Source organism: Monodelphis domestica, chromosome 3, assembly GCF_027887165.1.
Source record: "Monodelphis domestica isolate mMonDom1 chromosome 3, mMonDom1.pri, whole genome shotgun sequence".
Classification (NCBI taxonomy): Eukaryota; Metazoa; Chordata; class Mammalia; order Didelphimorphia; family Didelphidae; genus Monodelphis; species Monodelphis domestica.
The window spans coordinates 441,843,776-441,866,717 of NC_077229.1; the positions used below are offsets into that span (position 1 = coordinate 441,843,776).

At 34.3% G+C, this 22,942-nt stretch overlaps 1 protein-coding gene across 1 annotated transcript in view; it reads left to right on the top strand.

Moving 5' to 3' along the window:
- LOC130458498 (sperm flagellar protein 2-like) overlaps nt 1–22,942 on the top strand; it is a 92,118-nt gene that overhangs the window by 41,552 nt on the left and 27,624 nt on the right. The window contains exons 7-9 of the mRNA XM_056824546.1: nt 1,559–1,739; nt 16,284–16,472; nt 19,558–19,745. Coding sequence (XP_056680524.1) covers nt 1,559–1,739; nt 16,284–16,472; nt 19,558–19,745 — 558 coding nt within the window. The remainder of the gene's footprint in view (nt 1–1,558; nt 1,740–16,283; nt 16,473–19,557; nt 19,746–22,942) is intronic.

Here is a 22,942-nt window from a genome sequence, read left to right on the forward strand (position 1 = left end):
TTAAGCAAGGAAAAGAAAGAAGGTGAAGACCAGATTCATTATGCATTAAGACTTTTAAGAAGCTCAAGTGGGAAGAGATAAAAACCACTGAGTTATAAAGTTTTATGTTCACTTTTGTAACTATACTTTTGATTTTAATGTGGCTTAGAAAAGTAAGAATTGGTTTTTTTGTTGCTGCTACATACCATTAATTTTAAATAGTCTCCAAAGATTTTCTCCCCCCTAGATCACTGCTTGGCATGTTATGGTTCTTCTTTCTCCAACAGCATGTAAACTCCTTGAGGATACAATGCCTTACATATAGCAGGTACTTAGTAGATTCTTTCTGAGATGCCCTCAGTTGTTCAGAAGGAATTTAAGCATTTAGATTTTTCCCCCATTATACAACTTGCCAACTTATCTTTGCCTTTTTTGCATAAAGCGGGAAATTCCATTCTTAACCTCTAAATGACCCATGACAAGTTAGGTTTTTGTACCTCTACATGCTTCTTCCTTAAAGAAGTAGGTAAAAGAACTGAAAATACCTCATTTTGTCTTAGAGGATTATGGAGAAAGATTAAACTGAACCTACCATGGGAGTGGGTGGCATGCTAAATGAGACTTTTTTTTCAATGTTAGAAACAATTTTCCTATGATAGGAGATGGTCTCTACAATTACCATTTTGCTTTCAAATTAAGTTATACATCCAAAGGTGAGGAAGGAATAGTAATATTCTCTCCCTCCCCAATCCCAACAGGCAATATTTACATGGTACTTTAAGATTGGCACAGAACTTTACATATATTGTTCCATTGGATCCTGACAACCAGCTCTTTGGCTAAGCTAATATACTACTAAACCTGTATGCCAGGTGCTTTTACAAGTAAAGAAATTGAGCCAGGCAGAGCTTAACTGACTTCCCTAGAGTCATACAGCTGATAATATACTGAGATAGAATCCAAATCCAATCTGCCACCCAGCTGCCTTCTACCCTCAAACCATATGCAGTAGTTGAAATTGTGGAAATTTGCTTGGTATGCTCTTGTAGAAGTAGTGCAACCCTATCTCCTGAGTTACAAATCAACTGAATGCTGCTGCTCTCAATAACGAGACAAAGAATATTAATATAGAGACAAAGGAATAGAGGAACAGTAGTTAAAGAGAAAGAAAAGAACAATAAAACAGAAACAGTGAAAGTAAATAAAGAGAGAGGAGAAGGAGGTTGTGTTAGATTAGAAGATATAATAGGAGAGTGAAAAAGGGCAGGGAGGGATCTGGCAACAAAGGCTATTAAAGTGGTGATATACTCATGGCACTGAACTTCTACTATTTGGTTAGGTGTCTATGTTCAAAAATTAATCAAATTGTTATTGTTTTTGTTGTCTTTTCAGTCACCTTTATTGACCCCATTTGGAGTTTTCTTGGCAAAGATACTAGAATGGTTTGTCATTTCCTTCTCTGTCTCATTTTACAGATGAGGAATATCTATGTTTCAAAAGCCTTATATTAAATTATTATAGCAATTTCCCATGCAAAGAGTTATAATATTATGTCTTTTGTAAAAAATATTCTTCCTAGTGGATCAAAAGTTCCTTCGGCAGCCCAGACAACTGCTGACTTGTTAAGCACGTATTCAGATGAGGAATACATTAAAAAAATTCAAAAACGTCTAGAGGAAGATACCTTAGCCCGGGAACAAAGGGAGAAAAGACGCAGAAAATTGTTAATGGATCAATTGATAGCCCATGAAGCTCAAGAGGTAAGATGATTTAGGTTTAGAATCCATAATTGACATAAAATTTTTAACTTTTTAAAACTTTAATAAAATACTTTTATTTACTTCATAAATTTTAATTCTTGTTTTTTCAGTGTTCTTAATAATCTGAAGTAGTTTTATTTAAATTATCTAATTATGCCTCCACTTCAGCCGATCTGAATTCATATTATATGTCAATATTGAACATATAGTCAATCATCATTGATTCTCTTAGTGAAAAATAAAGGTGGGACTTCCTTTAAGAATCAGAGCCATTTCTCAGTAGATATGATAGTATATTTTAAAAATTTAGCTCATAGGGCTAGAAAATCAGCAACAATTTTAAAGCCAATAATCATTTAAAATTATATTAACTATTCAAACAATAATCCCTTAACTCTATTATTGTAGATCTTTCAAACCATGACCCAGATTACAACCTCTCCAACTTTAAGAGTTGTTATAGTTGTTATGGAACTGCTGTAGCCATTTTTCTGGTAATGTGCCTTCTCTGGTCTTTACAAAATTTGTGGAGGAAACTTTTCTGACTTTTTGTAGAATCTTCTAGAACTTGCCTCCACTGGTGTATACTTTAGGAAGGTCATCATAAAGATATAATGTGACATCAGAATATTATTTTAGTTCACTTTCTATCATTCTCGCTCTCTAATTATATTGTATATTATATTATATTTGGATATATAATTATATATGATATGTATACACACACATGCATATCCAAAGTTCCTCTGTTATCTATTCTCTTTTTTTAACCTTTACCTTTTGTCTTAGAATCAATATTAAGAATCAGTTCCAAGGCAGAAGAGCAGTAAAGGCTAGGCAATGGGGTTTAAGTGATTTGCCCAGTGTCACAGATAGGAAGTATCTAAGGTTAGATTCAAACCCATGACCTCCTATCTCCAGGCCTGATTCTCTGTCCACTGAACCACCTAGATGCCCCCTCTCATTCTTTCTTGCAGCATGAAGTTTAAATATATAATCCTTCTGATCTTCCCTGCAATCGTTTTTGCAAGTTATCATCATGAACACATAGTCTTGGCCATAGGAATATCTCTAGTCTTCTGAGGTTAGAACAGAAAAATACAAGCTTAGGTATCTTCTACCATGCTTGGAAAGGCCCCAAATATGGTTTCAGAAAAAGACTATACCTGATTCTTAAGGCCAGACTAGGTAATACAATGAAACAATGCACTATTTAGATTGACCACTTCCTGAAGAATTCTTTTGGACATAGTAATCCATGAGACAAAGAAAACTACAAAGAGCTCTTAGTCTTGTATGCCTCCCCTACCTCCCTCTTGCATTTCTAGAGTGATCATGATAGGCTGACAGAAAAGAGAAGAGGGGGAATTAGCAATCACCTAGTTTCTAAATATTGATTTGCCACATGGCACCATAAATATGAATTATATGGTTAGACAGTGGACATTCAAAGAGAGAAAAATGAAACCAATCAACCTTGACATTTCATTATAAAAGAGAAAGAAGGCAAGAGGATTTTGAAGCTAAAAGGAGAAAGGACTTCTAGGTTCTCCTTGCAGAGGAACTATGAGAGCTCCTGAATTTGGCTTCATCATCTTATAAAGGCAACGAGCAACATCATTTCAATGACATGTCTAGGGTGAGCTCTTATGTGTTCCTGATGATCATTTGCTAAAAGATTGCGAGGAAGATCATGGAATAATAGATTTAGATTTGGAAATGACCTTAGAGATCATCTAGTTCCACTCTCCAGATAAGAGACTTGCTTCACTATGATTTACTTCTGGGTAACTCAGTGCATAAAGTGCTGGCCCTGGAGACCAGAAGATCTGCTTTCAAATCCAGCCTTAAATACGTTCTAGCTGTGTGACCCTGAGCAACTGCCTTAAGCTATTTACCCCAGTTTCTTCAGTTCTAATGGGGATAACATAAGCATTTACTTTATAGGATTGGGGGGATAACAGTAAGAGAGTTGTAAAGTGCTTAGTATAGTGTCTGGTGTGTAACAGGTGCTAAATAAAGGTTTATTCTCTTCCCCTTTCTAGTGCACCACACTTCCTCTGTCACTTTAACTTATGCATCAATATCAGTTCTTGGGTCATGAGAAGTATCAAAATCCTGCTAAATAGTCAATAATCATTTCCAAATTAAATTAACACAAACTTTAACATTCAACAATTTTACTGAGAAGATGGATATAGGAGAGGAGAGTGAAAAATATGTTTGAAAAAATGGTTCCATAGTGTGAAATGTGGGAAGGCAAAGACTTCTTGAATTCAGGATATTCAGGTCTTCATGCATCTGTTTCACAAATACTTGATCCAAGAGGAGCTTTGGGGAAATTCTGGACATGGCAAACAAAGGGAAGCACAAAAATGAAAAAAAAAATCATATGCAAGCAGGAAAAGCTATATGTGTAGTCAGACACTGGTTTGTTATAAATAGCAAAAGATCAAAATCAAAATGATAAAAAAGCACTGGGGGCAGTTGAATTAAATCTGTCCTGACTCGATTAGTCAAATTATTGGAGCTAAAAATGGAAAGTAGATAGAATAATTATTCACAGACTATCAGCAGTGCTTGAGGAACTTTGATCAGATGTCACAGTGAAAAAAGAAGACACTACAATTGACCATATACAACAAACACTTGGTTTTCTTTTCCAACAGAGAGATATGACAGCCAATGATAACTACAGTTTAGAATATAAATTAATTTATGTAAAAGGAGAGTGGAAGATAAAAGAGTACTACAATTTTATAAAACAGTAAGAAGCTCTATTTGTTGAAGGTGAGAGAGAGTGGGACCCATTTATATCATTTATATTTATTTATGATTTTTATTGCTATCATGGAGTTAGGAAGACCTAAGCTCAAATACAGCCACAGACACTTAACTCTCTGTGGGACCTTGGTCAAGTCGCTCAACCCTATTTGCCTCTATCTCTTCATTTGTAAAATGAGTTGGAGAAGGAAATGGCAAACCACTCCAGTGTCTTTGCCCCCAAAACTCCAAATGGAGTCACAAAGAACTGAATATGACTGAAACAACTGACCAACAACATATCATTCTTTTAATGACTTCAAGCTTCTCTCAGAAACCAAAACCCACCTTTTTTTTTTTTAAGCTTACCTTCTATCTTGGAACCAATACTGAATATCAATTCCAGGACAGAAAAGTTGAAAGGGCAAGACAATGGGGGTTAAGTGACTTGCCCAGGGTCACAAAGCTAGAAAGTGTCTGAAGCCAAATTTGAATCCAAGATTTATTGTCTTCAGGTCTTGTTCTAAATCTACTGAGCCACAAAGCTGCTCCTGAAGACCCATCTTTTTAACATCAATATTATTCCACTGATACCATATGGATAGGAACCCTAAAATTCCACAATGTCCAAATGATTATTAAAGAACACTCTCAGGGGAAATGGTGAGTGGGAATAGACTGCATGTAAAGAGTTACTCAAGAGAAACAATGAAGATGATGTTGTCCAGCTTACATATGACCAAAAAAGGAGGTGATCTGTTTGGGTGGGAGGAAAAGGGGAATAACTGAAAGACAGACTAGATGTTCCATTGGTATCTTCACAGTCTTAAAAGCTCTAGGGAAAGACATCTCCTTAGCATATCGGGTGCCTTCTATAGGAGTTTACTGGCTGTTTAAAAAATTGTATATCAAAAGTTTTACTATCTCACCTTTTTTTTTCATTTTTGAAAATTTTAGAGGAACTTTAATATATATAGACAGGGACTGTTTTGTTTTGTCCTCATGTTCCCGATACCTAGCACACAGCCTTACAAATGGTAGGCATTAAATGTTTTGTTGAATTGAATTTCCTTTTTGTTTCATACATATATCATGTATGTACATATATGAATATAGATATTGCTTTTAGAATACTACTATTTTATAGCTATATTACTGTGTTTATGCTATGTTATATTTTTTAGAATGTGCTATATATAATATTACAATAAGTATACTTTTAGAAAAGACAAAAAAATCACCATCATGTTGTGAGATATTTTGAGACAGAAGGATCTTCATCTATCAACTTGTCCACATGCTCTTCATTAAAAAAAAAAAACAAACTCTTACCATTACGGGTAGTTAGGTGGCCCAGTGAATTGAGAGCCAAGCCTAGAGAAGGGAGGTTTTGAGTTCATATCTGATCTCAGACTCTTAGCTATGTGACCCTGAGCAGGTCACTCAACCCCTATTGCTTAACCTTTACTGTTCTTTGGCTTTGTAACCAATACACAACATTAATTCTGAGATGGAAGGCAAGGTTTTTTTTTTTAAAAAAAATTTACTTTCTGATTTATTACTAATATACAGGAGTGGCAAGAGTTAGGTAATTTTGGTTAAGTGACTTGCCCAAGGTCACACAGCTAGGAAGTACCTGAAGTCATATTTGAATTCAAGTCCTCACAACTTTAGGCATGGCGCTTTATATAATGTTCTACCTAGCTGCTCTGTTCCCCTCCTTTTTTTGAAGAAAAGAAATCTGAGGAAAATTTTGCAGCATTCAAGATCATGGACCACTTAGTGGAAAGATTTGTATAAGAACACAGATCTCCTGAGTTTTTTTAGGTTAGAGCTCTTTCTTCAAAGTTAATTGAAGGAGGTTGGCATAGCAGAAATTTAAAATTACGTTTTAGAAATTCAAATCTTAGTGCCCACAAACAATTTGGAAACTTACCTTGCATTTTCTGAATTTGATGCCTTTTCTATTCATACCCTCTGCACTGGCATGCATACACTGACATCATTGCTGTCATCATCATCATTATTGACATCACTATCATCAATATTTTAATAGATTCAGGAAATATTTCCATTACAACAATAGGGGAAGGGAGGATAGTGCAAATATTTTCATTCCCATTTCACGAATGAGGAGCCTGATTCAGAGAACATAAATTATTTTACCCTGGGACTACATAGCTATCTGACTCCAATAATGTTTTTCTTCTATGACATTTCATTGCTACATCCAAGAAGAAGTACCACATATTTTCCTATTCACACACAGACATCACCCACTACAAACAAATACCCCTGTTTCTCCTTCAGTTCATCTACTGATAAGATTCAGAAACAGAAGGGACCATAAATATCTTCTGGCCCAACTCCATATGAAAATATAGTTAAAGTAGCTTTCCAAGATTAGAAGATGATACAACAAGTATTTGAACCAGATTTTCTGGGTACAAATCAAGTGGTCTTTCCTGTCTTCCTTGACATTACTTTCTCTCTCTTTTCATGCCAGTATAATTCCTTTTCACCCAGAAAACTACTCTTGCACAATTACAGAAAACCTTTCTAAATGTTTCTACAGAGACCCAGCTTGAAGAAACTAGGGAAAAAACAACTGAGAAACAATGAGAATTCATATCCTTCATTGATGCCAACACCACTCACTTCCATCAGCCTTTTTTTTCTTTGTTGCTTCTGCCACAGGTCTATTGCCATCCTTTCAAGAAGTACATATAGATGTATGTATACATGTAATCATATACATCCATTTATGTGTATCCTTTTTATTCTTTTCAAAGGGATGACTATGTATACATATATATGCACACATGTATACAGATATATGTATGTTGCCATACAGATATTTATAGTTAGAAAAACACAGCATCAAAAAAACTTTAAAATCAAAGTTCTGACTATGCTTCCTAGCAAAGTGAAGGTAGTTTATCAAAGATCTAGAAAAACTTGCCAGAGTTTGGTCTCAGAGTATGTATGTATATATGTATGTATGTATGTATATGGATGGATGTGTAAATATATATGTATGTATATACATACACATCCATCCATACACACACACACACACACACACACATACATACACACATATATATGCCAATAGTCGGTGGAAGAATTCTGGCTTAACCTTAAGATACAAATGTTTCCATCCATCCAACCAATAAAAAGTTGTGCTTTGCCATAGAAGCCCAAATCTGGCCTCAGGATCAGGACCTGGGTTCAATTTCTGCTTTTGATACACACTAGCTATGTTACCTTGATGAAATCAGTTAACTTCATAGTGTCCCAGTCAACTTTCCAAAACCATAAATTTCAGGCACATGTCAATTTGTATTGGTAGATGAAGTGTTTCCCTGGAAATTCTCTACTCCAAATCATAGACTCAGTAAAACAATAAAATGTACAATGCTTGATCATTTTCAAATCAGTTTCATATACATTCTCTAATTTGAGCTACTCATTCCATATAACATCAGATTCTATTTTGTAAACATGACAATGCCTTCCTTTCAGGGTTGATGTGAGGAAAATGAGATATGATTTGTGAAATGCTCTGTAAACCTTGAAGCTACTTTTATTTTCTACCCTTAGACCAAATTCTGGATGGTTTTTCTAGATCCTTAAAAATCTACCTTCTCTTTGCTAGGAAGCAAAACCAGAACCTTGATATTAAAGTTCATTAGAGTTGTTTTTTTTTTTTATAATGTGTTCTGTAACTGAATATAATGATGCCAGTAAGTCCCGTTAAAATACTGTGAACCACTACTGAATTTTAGATTGTGACTTTTGTTTGGATCATGGCATTTTACTGTTAACCTCTGCCTGTTAGTAAAAAATGACAGTCATGTCCCCACTGCCAAATAATGAGGATCCAATATAACAGGTTTCATTTACTGCTTATTAGTCTGTAACAAGAAGAACAAGAACAGAAAAAATTAATAGACTTATCAGCTATGAATTTGGTTGACTTTAAGGGTTGAATTTCCCCTGCCAAGCATTAGGGAGAAATGCTATAATCCCAGAGAATGTGGCATTATTGTCAGCTAGATGCCCATTTAGACAAAGTTAATAATGTCTACAGTAATGATGTTTCTTGTCACCTTTTTATGAGACACCCATTAAGGTGCTTCAGTGAGAACACTCAAGTGACATTTTTCTGAGCGTCAGCACTGACACAAGAAACAGCAGTCAATCAATAAACATAAATGAAACACCTACTCTGTTAGACACAGGGCTGGTCGTGGGAGATACAAAAGCAGATATAAGACAGTCCCTGTCTTCAGGGAACTTACATTCTAATTTTGGAGTCAACACACACACGTGTGTTTGCATGTATGTATGTAGCTCTCTGTAGATATGAAACAAAACTCATAACTTTAAGCAGAACTGGGAAGAAAGAAGGCACAAACATCTGGGCAGGGTAAGAAAGGCTTCCTACAGAACCCAGCTCTTGAGCTGAGTCTTCAGGGAAAAGGGAGATTCCAAGAGACAAAAGTGAGGAGAGAGAATATTGTGGGCATGGGTAGCTGCCAGTGTCCAGGCACTGAAATGCGAGCTAGTTTCACCTTGTGGCAGGCAGAGCAGAACATGGTCTCAAGTTTTGATGGACAGCCATAATGGAAAATGTATGAGAAAGCAAGGTAATTGCATGAGTAGTCAATGACTTTGAGACAAAAAAAAACTACAATAGAGAAAGGAAATAAGCCAGGTTGATACATAAAAGGCTTTTTTTTTTTTTGAAGGATAGGAAAATATCTTTATTTCTTACACCAGCAAATCACACAAATGACTTAGCAAGAACAAGGCCAATAATAAACACATAAAAGAAGCCAAATAACATATGTGATTTGTGCAAATTTTTAAAATGGTGGCAAAAATTTAATATGAAAGAAAATATATCTAAATCATAGTCAAAGAAAAATGTTTGATCTACAGAATATGTTCCTTCATTCATCTTTCTTCAATGCCTCCAAATTAACCAAAAACTTTTGTAAAAATATATTTTATTTAACCTTTTAAAATGAAGTGTTTATGTTTAGTGTGAGATGAATGTTTCATTGGAAAGATGAAATACAACATCTTTGGATTATTTTCTATAAATATACATTACCTTTTATGTGTTTTCTACTGAGTTAAACTCAATCCAGAAATTTTATTTGAGTCTTAATTGAAACTACAGGCTTACTTTTGTTTGGGCAAAAAATTATTTAAAAAATATATTTTCAGTGTATTGTCTTAACAATCTCCATCATGTACTTTAGAGATCATGGTGATTTTATCATGAAAATAAGATAAATTAGCAAAAACTATTAAGTATCTATGAAAATATGGGACGAAGAATAATTACTAGTCCATGAAACTCATTTATACTTATTCCTGAATAAGTACTCTTTTGAAAATAATGTATTTAGAAGTAAAATGTAATCTTGAGAAAAGAGAAATAATCACTGACTACTACAATTAATCAATTATTCTAATTATTATGCAATAAGATAACATTTTTAGAGAATCCTAAGCATATAAAACTAAAGCAATATTAGAACATCCTCAAAATGATGGGGTGCCCTTGCTTTAAGAGCACTGTTCCTCATGCTTTTCATCCTGCCAATGGCAGATAACCTCTACTAAGACATTTATAAGAGACAAGGCTAAAAAGCAGAGTTTCCAAGAATAGAGAGTTATTTCTGTTGTTGTTTTTTTAATCATAGAAAAATACCCAACATGCAGATTGTAGAACAAGTCACCACACTAGTGTGTAGTCCTATCCTTTCTGATATTGCTATTTTGAGTGGATATATAGCATGTCAGTGCAAGAAATACACCAGGGAGATTCTTCTTTCTTCTTTCTTCTTCTTTATCCTACCATACTGGCAAGGAGGAATGATTCTACCATTCATCTTTCCCCAAACTTTGACATGCTCTTTAGCTATTACCACTATTGACTGAAAGTCAGAAGACCAAGGTTCTATGTCTAATTCTAGCACTAAGTAGGTATGTGACCTTGGACAAGTCACTTAATTTCCCTAGATCTCTTTGTTCATTTCTAAAATGAAGAAAACACTTGCTGTTAAGTCATTGTAAACTCTTAATGTACTCTGCACATTAGAGGGCTTACAAAATTAAAGACTCAAAAAAGCAAAGAAATTAACAAAGATTTGAACTGTATGTGTTTTGAATGTGTATTCTTTTTTTTATATTTTCTGTGAGAAAATATCAATTCGAAATTGCTACATTTTATGTAACTACAATTTAGCAAATCCAAATTAGTGCATGGCAGGTTGGTACCCAATGCAAATATTCACATTTTGCTCCCTCAGATTTCTCCCATCCATCCCTACCATTGCATAGCAAAAAGTACCCAAATCTCATAGTTCTGCCTCCTTTTGTCACTTTTTACATTTTGTTTTTTAGCCCCTCAGTTTCCTCTATGAGGAAAACATAGTAAACATGTTTCTGGTCGGCGCAGTACTGCCATCTAGTGGCGCAGTACTGCCATCTAGTGGCTTTAGGGAGTAACTGTGGGCGTCCACAATGGGTGTATTCCTTCATAGAGAGTTGTCTCACACTGCTTCAATTTTGTTTGGCAGATATTAAATATCTACCAGATATTTGACACTTTCTATGTGTTCAAATTCATTGAAAGATGAGAGAGGGGCTCTGGGTGCTTCTTGAATTTTATACTAAAGTCAGAGATTGCAATAGGTGGCAGAGTAGATAGAGCGTTGGATGTGGAGGCAGTAAAACCAAATTCACACCCAGCCTGAGGAAATGACCAGTCACATGATTCAGGCAAGCCATTCAGCACTTCTCAAACCCAGAGTCCCCATCTGTGCAATGGGAATAATTATAGCACATAACTCACTGGGTTGTCATATGGATGAAATGATGTGACATAAGTAACAGACTTTATGAACCTTAAAGTAGTCTTATAAATACTAGCTACCATTGTACCCCAAACACCAATTCACTGTAATTATTTTCTCAAGATGAAATAGCAAATAGATAAATAAAAAGAAATCATGAATGAATGTTTGGTTATTAATATAGTCAAAATAATTAGACCTCATCAGATATTGACAGTGTAGCCTTTTGTATACACCCTAAATCTTTTAACTTTGATTTGACCCCAACAAACAAAAAAGGTATTATACAATATTCAAAGTTAGCCTCCACTAAGAAATAGAATCAATCAAGTGTTGAAACCATTGGCTCATTACATTTTAAATGTGAAAGAGACAAATATTGACAAATTTGATGATTTTTTCTATCCTTGTTGAATACACCTTTGTATGAAGGGAAAAGGAGACACATATGGTTTTTTGGTTGCTCTAAGATTATTTGATCTTAAAAGGTACAACTTGTATTCTCAGTTCTCCAGCTATCGTCTTATCTCTTTCCTCCCAGCATTCTCTGCCAGACTTCTAAAAAAGCATTTACGCTCTAGACTTCTACTTCCTTCCATTTACTCACTTTTTGACAGTCTGATTTCTTTCCCCAACACCAAATCAAAATTGCTGTAAGATGTTCAATAAACTTCCCCCCCAAAATCCATTGCCCTACTCTTCCTCTTCCCTGACTCCTCTGCACTTAGATTTTTGAATAGATAAGTAGTACATTTTATGAAGCACTCACTCTCCATCAGGCACAATTCTAAGCAGTAGAATACATTAAAAGGCAAGCAAGAGAGTCCCAGACTTCAAGAAACATATATTCTATTGGGGAAAGACAACATATGAAGGGGATTTGGAAAAGGAGGGGATACATATGAAGAAGTGATGACCAGAAATGTTCTAGAACTTAGATAGAGTCCTAGAACTGAAAAAAATAAGGCCAAAACTGGGTTGTTAAAACACAGGCTATCTCTAGTGACTGAGTCCATTCAATTAAATAATGCTTCTAATAACCAGGCCATAGCTGAAGAGTATAGGATATAGTAGTCAGGGTGCAGATGCATAGTGTAGGATATTATAGAGTGAAGCTGTATAATGTAGGATATAATAAAGTAGAGTCGTAAGGTGTAGTGTATAATAGATTGTAGTTCTATAGTGTAGTATTTAATAGTTACAGTGTGGTTGTGTGGTGTAGGATATAAAGAGTGTAGTTGTAGAGTATAGGATAAAATAGCTACAGTTTAGCTGTATTTGTATAGTATTTAATAGCTACAGTGTAGTTGTATTTGTGTAGAAACAGCTACAGTGTAGTTGCATAGTGTAAGATAGAATATAGTTGTATAATATAACTACAGTGTAGTTGTATAGTATAGGAAATAATAGTGTATAGTATAGTGTAGGATATAATTGCCAGGGTGTCATTGAGTACAGACAGCATTTCCTAAAATATCCTGAGGCAACCTTACCACAGCAGAGAATAGAAAAACTATCCCCTTGTTCTGGAGAAAGCACCTTAAGACAGTATTTGACCCTCTTGACCACCTCCTCTTTAATGATGGTGATGATTCTTTGGTTTCCATTATCTGTACTCCTTATTTCTCCTCCCATTCCTTATACTTTGTCTTCTTCACTGATCCCACTTTCCTCTTCCTGTTTCCACAGAAGATGGGGATCTTCTCCTTTGACTACCTCATCGACTCCCATGGCTTCTAGTTGTCACTTCTGTGTGAATAACTCTCAAACAAGAACACTTATGTCTTTCCCAATTCTATGTAGCCCTGTATGGCCAATACTTGCTAAGTATTCGCCAGTTTCACATAGTTTTTGCAGGGGAATTGCCCTGTAAACTTTAACATGATATATAAGGGAAAGAGCAGATAATCATAGGAAAAAAATGGAAGGGACCTTTGAAGCAAGCTAGTCCAGCTCCCTCAGCTATGAAGTATCAGAGATAGGATCTGAACTATCTTTGAGTCTAAGGGAATCTCTGAGACTGAGTCTTCCTGACTCTTAAATGCTCATTTAACAATCTATCCACTCGTATCATGCTGCCCCATTCTATGAGCTGTTGATACTGTTACTATATTCATCTGAATAAAGCTAAAAGCATAAGTTATATAATATCATGGGGCAGCTAGGTGGCTCAATGGATAAAGAACCAGGCCTGGAGTTGGAAAGGACATGGGTTTAAATCTGGCCTCAGATACTTCCTAACTATTTGACCCTGGGCAAATCACTTAATCCTAATTTCCTAGCCCTTACTGTGCATCAATCTTGGAATTAATTCTTGAGACTGATTCTAAAACAGAAGGTATGGGATCTAAAAAATTATAGAATCACAGATTTACAATTGGAAGGGAAACCTCTTCATTTTGCAGATGAGAAAACTGTAACCTGGGAAAATAGGTTTGTCCAAAATTAAGCAGGCAACAAACATCAGAGGAAGAATTCAAACCCAGGTCCTCCATCTCCACAGTGAAGGTTCTTTCTATCTCGTACCATGTTGGGAAAAAGTAAAAGTGAACTTAACATCCTTCTCCCCCAAATTGGCTTTTCCTAATTTCTGCTTGTAGCATGTCACCAAATTACCTAAACTTGAAATCCTACTCATCACCTTTTTTTTGCCTTTTTCAATCATTCACCAAATATAGCAATTCTCAAATCCTTTTGCTTTTCTGATATGATCCTTTTGATGTGAGTACTCCCTTAAAATGGCATAGATCACAAACTGTTCATACCCTAGGATCATGTGTGACTCATTCATTACCTCCCCTCAAATAAACTATAGGGATTCCACCCAATAAGCTAGTGGTCTTCCTGAGAGAGAATACAATGGGAAAAATGTTGGATATTGAGTTTGAGGTATTAGACTCAAATCCACACTTTGCTACTTTCTATCTGTGTAATTTGAAAATGAATGTCTCAACTTTTGGGGGCCTCAGTTTCTATTTGTAAAATGTGAAGGAGATCTCTGAGATCTTTTCCAGTTCCGGGATGATCCTTACTTTTATGTGGGTATCAATGAAGCATAATAGCTATCCATTCCTCATTTTTGCTTTGGGAGAAATTCACTTCCTTTTCTGGTCATTCTTTCCCTTGTTACCTTTAATGCCATTTATGGATTCTAGCCCTATACATATCTCTCCTATCTGCTTCCTCCTTTCAAAGCCTTTTACATTCTGGCCCCAAAGGTCATGAAGAATGCACTTGATAAACTATAAAACATGATATAAATTCAAACTATCCTTCCAACCTTATTTCACATCTACATTATTCTCCATTCCCTATTTTTACCTTGCTCTTCCTCCCTGTATCTCTCTTCTAATAAAATCCTTCATTTCTTGAATAATCTTACTCTATCTCCACCTGGTAAAATGCTTGCCTTCCTTTATGACTCCTTTAACATCCCTTCCTTTCCATGAAGCACTGAATGCTTTCCACCACCAACCCTTTCACCCCATCACCTTTCTGGAACTGTAAGTGACCTTCTACTCCAAATCTCTCATGACATTTTATATGGGCTTATCTTTTACATTTGTTGTTTATTTTGTGTTAACAATCAATTAGCAAGCATTTATTAAGAAACTATTATATATGGCCATTGCCCTAGGCTGTGGGGAATATACAAACAAAAATTAAGTATAACCTGTCTTCAAGGAGCTTACATTTTATCTTTCATTCTAATCTATCATTGATGTTTGTGCACATATCTCCTTACATCCTTTTACTAGACTCTTTAAAGACAAGGATGACATTTGATTTCATCTTTGTTGCTCTGGCACCTAGAATTGTGCCTTAGATAGAGCAATCATTATTGATAGTTGAATTGTCAACAATAAAATATAAAAAGTCCTATGTTATTTAAATTTTGATTTTCACAGACTTAAATCTATTTTATCTTTATGACATCTAAAAATCACTGAACCATGAAACTACTCTTAAAAAAGCTTTAGTTTTTAAAAATTAAATAACATATTAAGAATTTTACATAGAAAATTCCAATGTTTGAAATTTCCACCCATCTCATATCTTCACCAATGAGCTTATGACTATCTTCCCCTTCCATAGGGCTAGAAAGGATCCTAATAATAATATAATTCAACTTTCCTTTTTCAGTTAACACAATCAAGGGCTCAGGGAAATTAACTGATATACCTAAAAGTTAACATTGCTAACTAATGACAAAGTGAGGACTAGAACTCAAGTCTTTGGTTTCAATAGCCCTTCTGTGACACTGCTCTTGATTCTAGGCTTTTATACTCTGGAGAAAGGCAGAATAAATATGTCTAATAATCCTGGAAAGCTATGGTGGCATAAATTCCTCCCCACCCCACCCCCAACTCAATCCCTTATATTTTCTTTAGGATAAAATATCCCCATCTCCCTTCACAGTTCTTCATGTTTCATTCCCGACTTCCTACTAGGAGTTATTCATGTTCTCTCTGAGGTTCATTTATCATCTTTAGGCAGGTCTGTTTGTATTACTTTCCAAACATTTCTACCATAACAGCATGACATATAACATAAAATTCCCAACACTACAGAACATCTTTAATAAAGTAAAAATCCTGTCTCTTGCTAATGACATTTTCACAGAGTAAAACTATTTATGATCAAATTTCAGAGGAAGTAATGTTACATTTTCTATATTGTAAGTTACATATAGCAATTTACCCAGAGACACATTACCCTGCTACTTGCAACTTATTTTGAGGCTTTTCACTATGCTATTTTAGAAATAAAATGGAATTATAAAATTAAATTTTAATTTTAAAATAAAAACCATGCCACTTAAATTATTTTCATATAAGTATAACACTTTTGGGAATTTCAGTATAAGTTTTGTAAATAATTTAATCTTATAATGTTGTATTTTTAGGAGGCTTACCGAGAAGAACAACTCATTAACCGACTAATGAGACAATCTCAGCAGGAACGTCGGATTGCTGTGCAACTCATGCATGTTCGACACGAAAAGGAAGTTTTATGGCAAAACAGGGTTTTCAGAGAAAAACAATATGAAGAAAGACGGCTGAAAGATTTCCAGGATGCTCTTGACAGAGAAGCAGTAAAATATCTCTTTCTTAAAATTTTTTGCATTTCCTTTTGAGCCATTTTCCTAAGTCACATGTAAACAAATTGTATTGTGACTCTAGAACTGCATATGTTGCTTAGGCATGTTTTTCTTTGCAAACTGATGCATTTGAGACAGAGGACAATCTCAGCAACAGACTAGATGAAAGCAAACATGAGGAACATATGGAAAAGGACAAGCAGTTCAGTTAAAACCCACTTAACCTTATTTATGTTTCATTTCTCTAGTCTCATGTATATGGCCTAGAAAAAACATTGACATCCAAAGAAATAAAATACAGATGTTATTCTTTAATTGTCTCCCATTCTGAATTTTCATCTGTATGCCAGTATGTTTGAAGTGTTAAACTTTGGATAAGATAGGACAGATTGAGAATAGAATGTAATTTTAGGTAGCTGTCCATCCTCTAAAGGTAGAGTTTGTTCATATTCAGGAACTATAAGACAGATATGTTGTTGTTATTGTTTTTGTTGTTTTGTGGTAAAATTTTCTATATAAACTCAATCCAAAAATAATAAATAGAACTACTTAAAGACCTGGAAAATTCACTCAATATTTTCTTTCTCCTATATAAAACTTATAATTCCTCCTAAGTTTGCATAATGAAAGTTGCCACCTCTCATGTAGATGTCTTCAGAAAACGATTGTGAGGTAAGGAAGATTCTAGATTGCAAACACTAGACAAAACACTGATGTTACCTGAGAATATGGAAAGAATATGATTCTGAGGAGAAGGCGCATAAATAGATAGAGGATACACATGTCTAGATGCAAGGTAGCATTTTACACAGAACAGCACAAAGACAAAGGGACCTTTTCATGGGAAAAGAGGTGAGAAAAACCCACAAAAGGAAAAATATGATCAGGAACATATGTAGAGCCATAGAAGGATACATGGGGATAGATATGAGATATGCATTTTTAAATTTTTATTTTTTAAACCCTTACCTTCTGTCTTAGAATCAATACTGTATATTAGTTCCAAGAGAGAAGAGCAATAAGGGCTAGGCAATGGGAGGTAAGTGACTTGCCCAGGATCACACAGCAAGGAAGAGATTGAGGATAGATTTGAACCTAGACACTTCTGTCTTCAGGATTAGCTCTCAATCCACTGAACCATCTAGCTGCACCCACAGATACGTATTTCAAGGACTCCCTTCCTACCTATTTTAGGGGAAAGGCAGGTACTTAGGCTAATGCTTCAGTCTGTGGGGCAGGTGTATAATTTTTTTTTATGCATGGAAGATTGGGAAAGCGAATAGACAAGCCCAGAGCTGGGTTGCTTATTACAGCAGTTTAGCAATGATAGCCTGGGTTCTCTTTCCAGTCCCATCATTATTTTGTGTGTTACTGTTGTGCTGCCAGGGAATATATTCAGAATCCCACCTGGCTTAGTTATTTTGCCCTGAGTTTCTTGTGGGCACCATTGTGTGTCTCATTGCTGACAGAAAGTAAACTTAAGAGTGTCTAAGGATGGAGCATTTCATGTATGTTCAGCCTGCATCCCACATATGACTGAATTGCCACAATTAAGATCAGTGCAAATGGGGAAACATATCCTGTGTGGCCATCTTTATAGTCAATAACCAATCTGTTTTGTTTTGAAACATTTTGCCTTAGAATTGATACTAATATTGGTTCCAAGGCAGAAGACTGGTAAAAACTAGGGAAGTAAAATGACACCCCACCAATCTATTTTTTATAGGCTAGGTATATTAAACTAGGGTAACCAAACACAAAAGTAATTACTGGAGCATTTTAAGAAAGGTCAATCATTTTTCTAGAAAACCTCACTGGTACCCATTGAACTGCATGACCATACTCTTACCTTTATTAAGATGAAATCAGCTTGATATTAGGAAAATCAGAATAATAATTTCATTCTGAATCTTTTCCCATTAAAAAAAAATCTTTGCAATCTAAACTTAATGTTGAGTGTAGAATACTTTGGTTCATTTTGACCAGGAGTGCTCTTTTTTGTCTGTAACCTAAATCATACTGGTAATTGCATCATTCTTCTACTTTGCCTTTTTCATAGACATACATAATGAGCATCATTTACTTTGGTGAAAAACTGACATGTGTTGAGTTGCTTCCACAAGGGATTTATTTGAATTCACTCCTCTATTCCCTAAGACTTAGTTGAGAACATTATAAGAATTCATTTTATTATAAGAATTCATTTTATTATACAAATCCAGTTTCCAATTTAGATATTCATGTAACTAACATTTTTTAGTTCCATGATGACTTTTCCAAGCTCCCCCTCTCCCAGTCGATAGACATGTTCGTTAGTATGTATGTAGTTTGTCTTAGGCTTCATTAGCATGATTATAATTCTGCCTCAGTTTCCCCTGGATTAAAACAAAGAAAGATATTCCAAGCATCCTTTCTTTCTCAATATTCAGAGTCCATTTACAAATTGGGGAATAAACATGAAAACTATTCCTATAAAAACAATGAATTGAGGTATAAAACAACATGACCCTATAAAAGTATTACATTTTGATGATGTTTCACAAGTGAATGGTATAATAGTTCTTAAATTCATACTATATAGGATAAAACTTCTTTTTTCCCCTCTAATTATGATCTAGTTGTCCTAGCCTAAAGTTTAAATTCTGTTCTTTAAAATGAAGGAATGATATAAATAAGGCTAAGGATATAGGTATATTCCTAATTAGTGAAAACACTCCAACAAATGTTTTTCATGTGAGCCAATTTTGCCTAATTATAATTAAGCATATCTATTCATTAAAATTGTCCCTTCAAAGAAAATTTAGGAATAACACTTCATAAACAGTTACTTCTGCATTTCGGTTTTGTAATTTAGATTTCCTCCCAATTAAACTAAATCTCTAAGTTTTTACAGTATTGTCCTTTGATTATATTGACCCCATTCTAAGGAATTGTGAATAAATTCTGATATTTCACACTTTTTCTTTCTGAATCTGAGTAAAAATTTGATTTTTTTCTGTACTGTTTCCCCCAATGAAGTTTGCTGAGATATTGTCATTTCAATCCAATTAAACAATTATACATTCATTTTATGTCATAGGCTCTTGCAAGACAAGCCAAGCTGGAGTATGAAGAACAAGCCCAAAAGGAAATAGAAATTCATGAAAGAATAGCAGCAGAAAGATCTCAAGCTCGTTATAAAAAGCATTATTCAATGTGCACAGAAATCTTGGACAATATCATTGATTTATCAACTAAAATAGCAGAATATCGAGAATTAACACATAAGTAAGTATGTACTTTTTAATAATTAATATAATGGAGAACTAATGATCAGAGAAAGAAAAGGAAAAGTCTGGTAAGGCCTTAAGCCAGAGGAGGATGAATTCAAGTGTTTTTTTGGCAAGAGTACTGAATTGGACCCTGCACACCTTCGTTGTTGTTCTGACATAGACAGGGATAAGATGCAGGAATTTGGATAGTCATTGTCTCACTGTACCTCAGATTTTCTGTTGGTAGTGATAGCTTTATACTACCAACATGCAAAAGAGAAAATGATATTTTTACCATTTTAGAAGACTAGAAGTATCCAGGAATTTAAAGTGTTATCATTACAGCTATGAGCATATCCAAAAGTATGCCTTTGTGATATCTGAATAAAAAGTTTATCCCATTCCTTTATAAACTTTATAGAATTCATACATTAACAGTAGTAATAATAAAAGTAATACCTGGCATTTACATAATCCTTTAAGTTTTATTAAGTCTTTTATACATATTTTATAATTTAAATTTAAAATATCCCTCTGAAGTAAAAACTGCATGTATTCCATTGCAACCATATGACACAACTTGTTCAACTATTTCCAAATGGACATCCCCTCAGTTTCCAATTTTTTGCTACTATTAAATGAGCTGCTAAAAATATTTTATACATATGCATCCTTTTCCTTTTTCTTTGATCTCTTTGGATTTCAGACCTAGTAGTGGTATTTCTGGGTCTAAGGAGATGCATCGCTTTATGGTCCTTTGAACGTGGTTCCAGACTGTTCTCCTGAATGGCTGTATCATTTCACAGTTCTACCAGCAGTGTATATGTGTCCCAATTTTCCTACATTTTCCCCAACATTTATCATTTTCCTTTTTGGTCATATTAGCCAATCTGGTAGTTGTGATGGTATCACAGAGTTGTTTTGATTTAAATTTCTCTCATCAAGAGTGATTTGAAGCATTTTTCATTGGACTATATATAGTTTTAATTTGTTCATATAAGAACAGCCAATTCATATCTCTTGACTTAATATATCAATTGGGGAATAACTTGAATTATAAATTTGAGTAATGGGATCTTTGTCAGAGACATTTACTACAAAGATTTTCCCCAATCTTTGGTTTCTCTTCTACTCTTGTATTGATTCTCAACTATATAAAAACCTTAATTTAATGTAATCAAATCCATCCATTTCACTTCTCATGATTTGTTTGCTTGTTTGCTAAAAAAATTCTTCCCCTGTTTATAAGGCTGACAGATGAACTATTCAGTATTACCCTACTTTGTTTATGGTATCACACCATATTCTATATCAAGTATCCATTTTGGTATTATCTTGATATTGGTATGAGATGTTGGTCCTTGCCTAGTTTCTGCCATATTATTTTCTAGTTTACCCAGAAGTTTTGCAAAATAGTGACTTCTTCCCCAAAGGCTTATGGAACACTAGGTTACGATGATCTTTTACTGTTGCGTGTTGATTACCTAACTTATTGCATTGTTCTGCTACTCTATTTCTTAACCACTACTAAATTGTTTTTATGAGTACTGCTTTATGATACAGTTGGAGATCTAATACAGCAAGGCTACATTTTTTTCCATTATTTCCCTAGATATCTTTGACCTTTTGTTATTCAAAATGAATTTTGTGATTATTTTTTTTTAGTTTTATGAAAAAAAGTTGGAGTATTTTATTGGTATGACATTGAATAGGTAAATTAATTTAGCCAGAATTGTCATTTGTATCATATTGACTCAGCTTTCTCATGAGCAATTAATGTTTCCCCAATTGTTTAGGTCTAAATTTATTTCTATGAAAAGTGTTTTATAATTGTGTTCATATAGTTCCTATGTTTGTTTTAGTAGATGAACTCTCAGGTATTTTACTTTGTCTAGTTATTTTAAATGGACTTTCTCTCTTTATCTCTTGCTATTGGGCTTTGCTGTTAGTAAATAGAAATGCTGAAAATTTATTTGGGTTTATATCCTACAAGTCTGCTAAAGTTGTTTATTATTTTGATCAGTTTTTTTGGTTGATTCTCTGGGATTCTCTACATATGGCATCATATCATCTGCAAAAAAAGTGGTCATCTTGTTTCCTTATTTCTTATTCTTATTCCTTCAATTTCTTTTTCACTTATTGCTATACCTAGTATTTCCAATACAATATTGACTAATAGTAGTGATAATGAAAATCCTTACTTGAATACAGATCTTATCTTCTAGCTTATCCTCATTACATAAAAGTTCACTGGTGGTTTAAAATAGATTTTTATTCATTTATTATTTTAGGGAATGTTCTACTTATTCCAATGTTTTCTAGTATTTTTATACAGAATGGTCGTTAGATTTTGTAAAAATCTTTTTATGCATCTTTTGAGATAATGGTTTCTGTTGTTTTGTCATTTATATGGTCAAGTATGCTGATAGTTTTCCTAATATTGAACCATCCTAATATTTCAAGTATAAAATTCACCTGGTCATGGTGTATGACCCTTGTGAAATATTACTATCATTTCCTTGAGGTGTTTTAATTAAAATTTTTGTATCAATATTTATTAGATAAATTGGTCTATAGTTTTCTTTCTCTATTTTTCTTCTTGCTGACTTAGTTTATGAACAACATATTTGTGTAATAAAAGGAGTTTGGAAGAATTTCTTCCTCACCTATTTTCCCAAATAGTTTATGTAGTATTAGAGTTTATTGTTCTTTGAATATTTGGTAGTATTCACTTGTGAATCCATCTGCCCCTGGGTGTTTTTTTTTTTTAATTTGGAAATCTTTATTTAATTATTTAATTTAGAATATTTTCCATGGTTATAAGATTCATATTCTTTCCCTTCCTTCTTCCCACCCTCCCTCTCTTGCAGGCAGTGCAAAATTACACTGGGTTTTTATATGTGTCACTGATGTCACTGATCAAAACCTGTTTCCGTGTTATTGATATTTGCACTAAGGTGATCCTTTAGAGTCTATATATCCCCAATCATATCCCCATCAACCCATGTGGTCAAGCAGTTGTTTTTCTTCTGTTTCTATTCCCACAGTTCTTCCTTTGAATGTAGATAGTGTTCTTTCTCATAAGTCCCTCAGAACTGTCCTGGATCATTGCATCTCTGTTAGTAGAGAACTCGATTACATTTGATTGTACTACAGTGTATCAGTCTCTGAGTATATAATTCTTCTGGTTCTGCTCCTTTCACTTTGCATCAA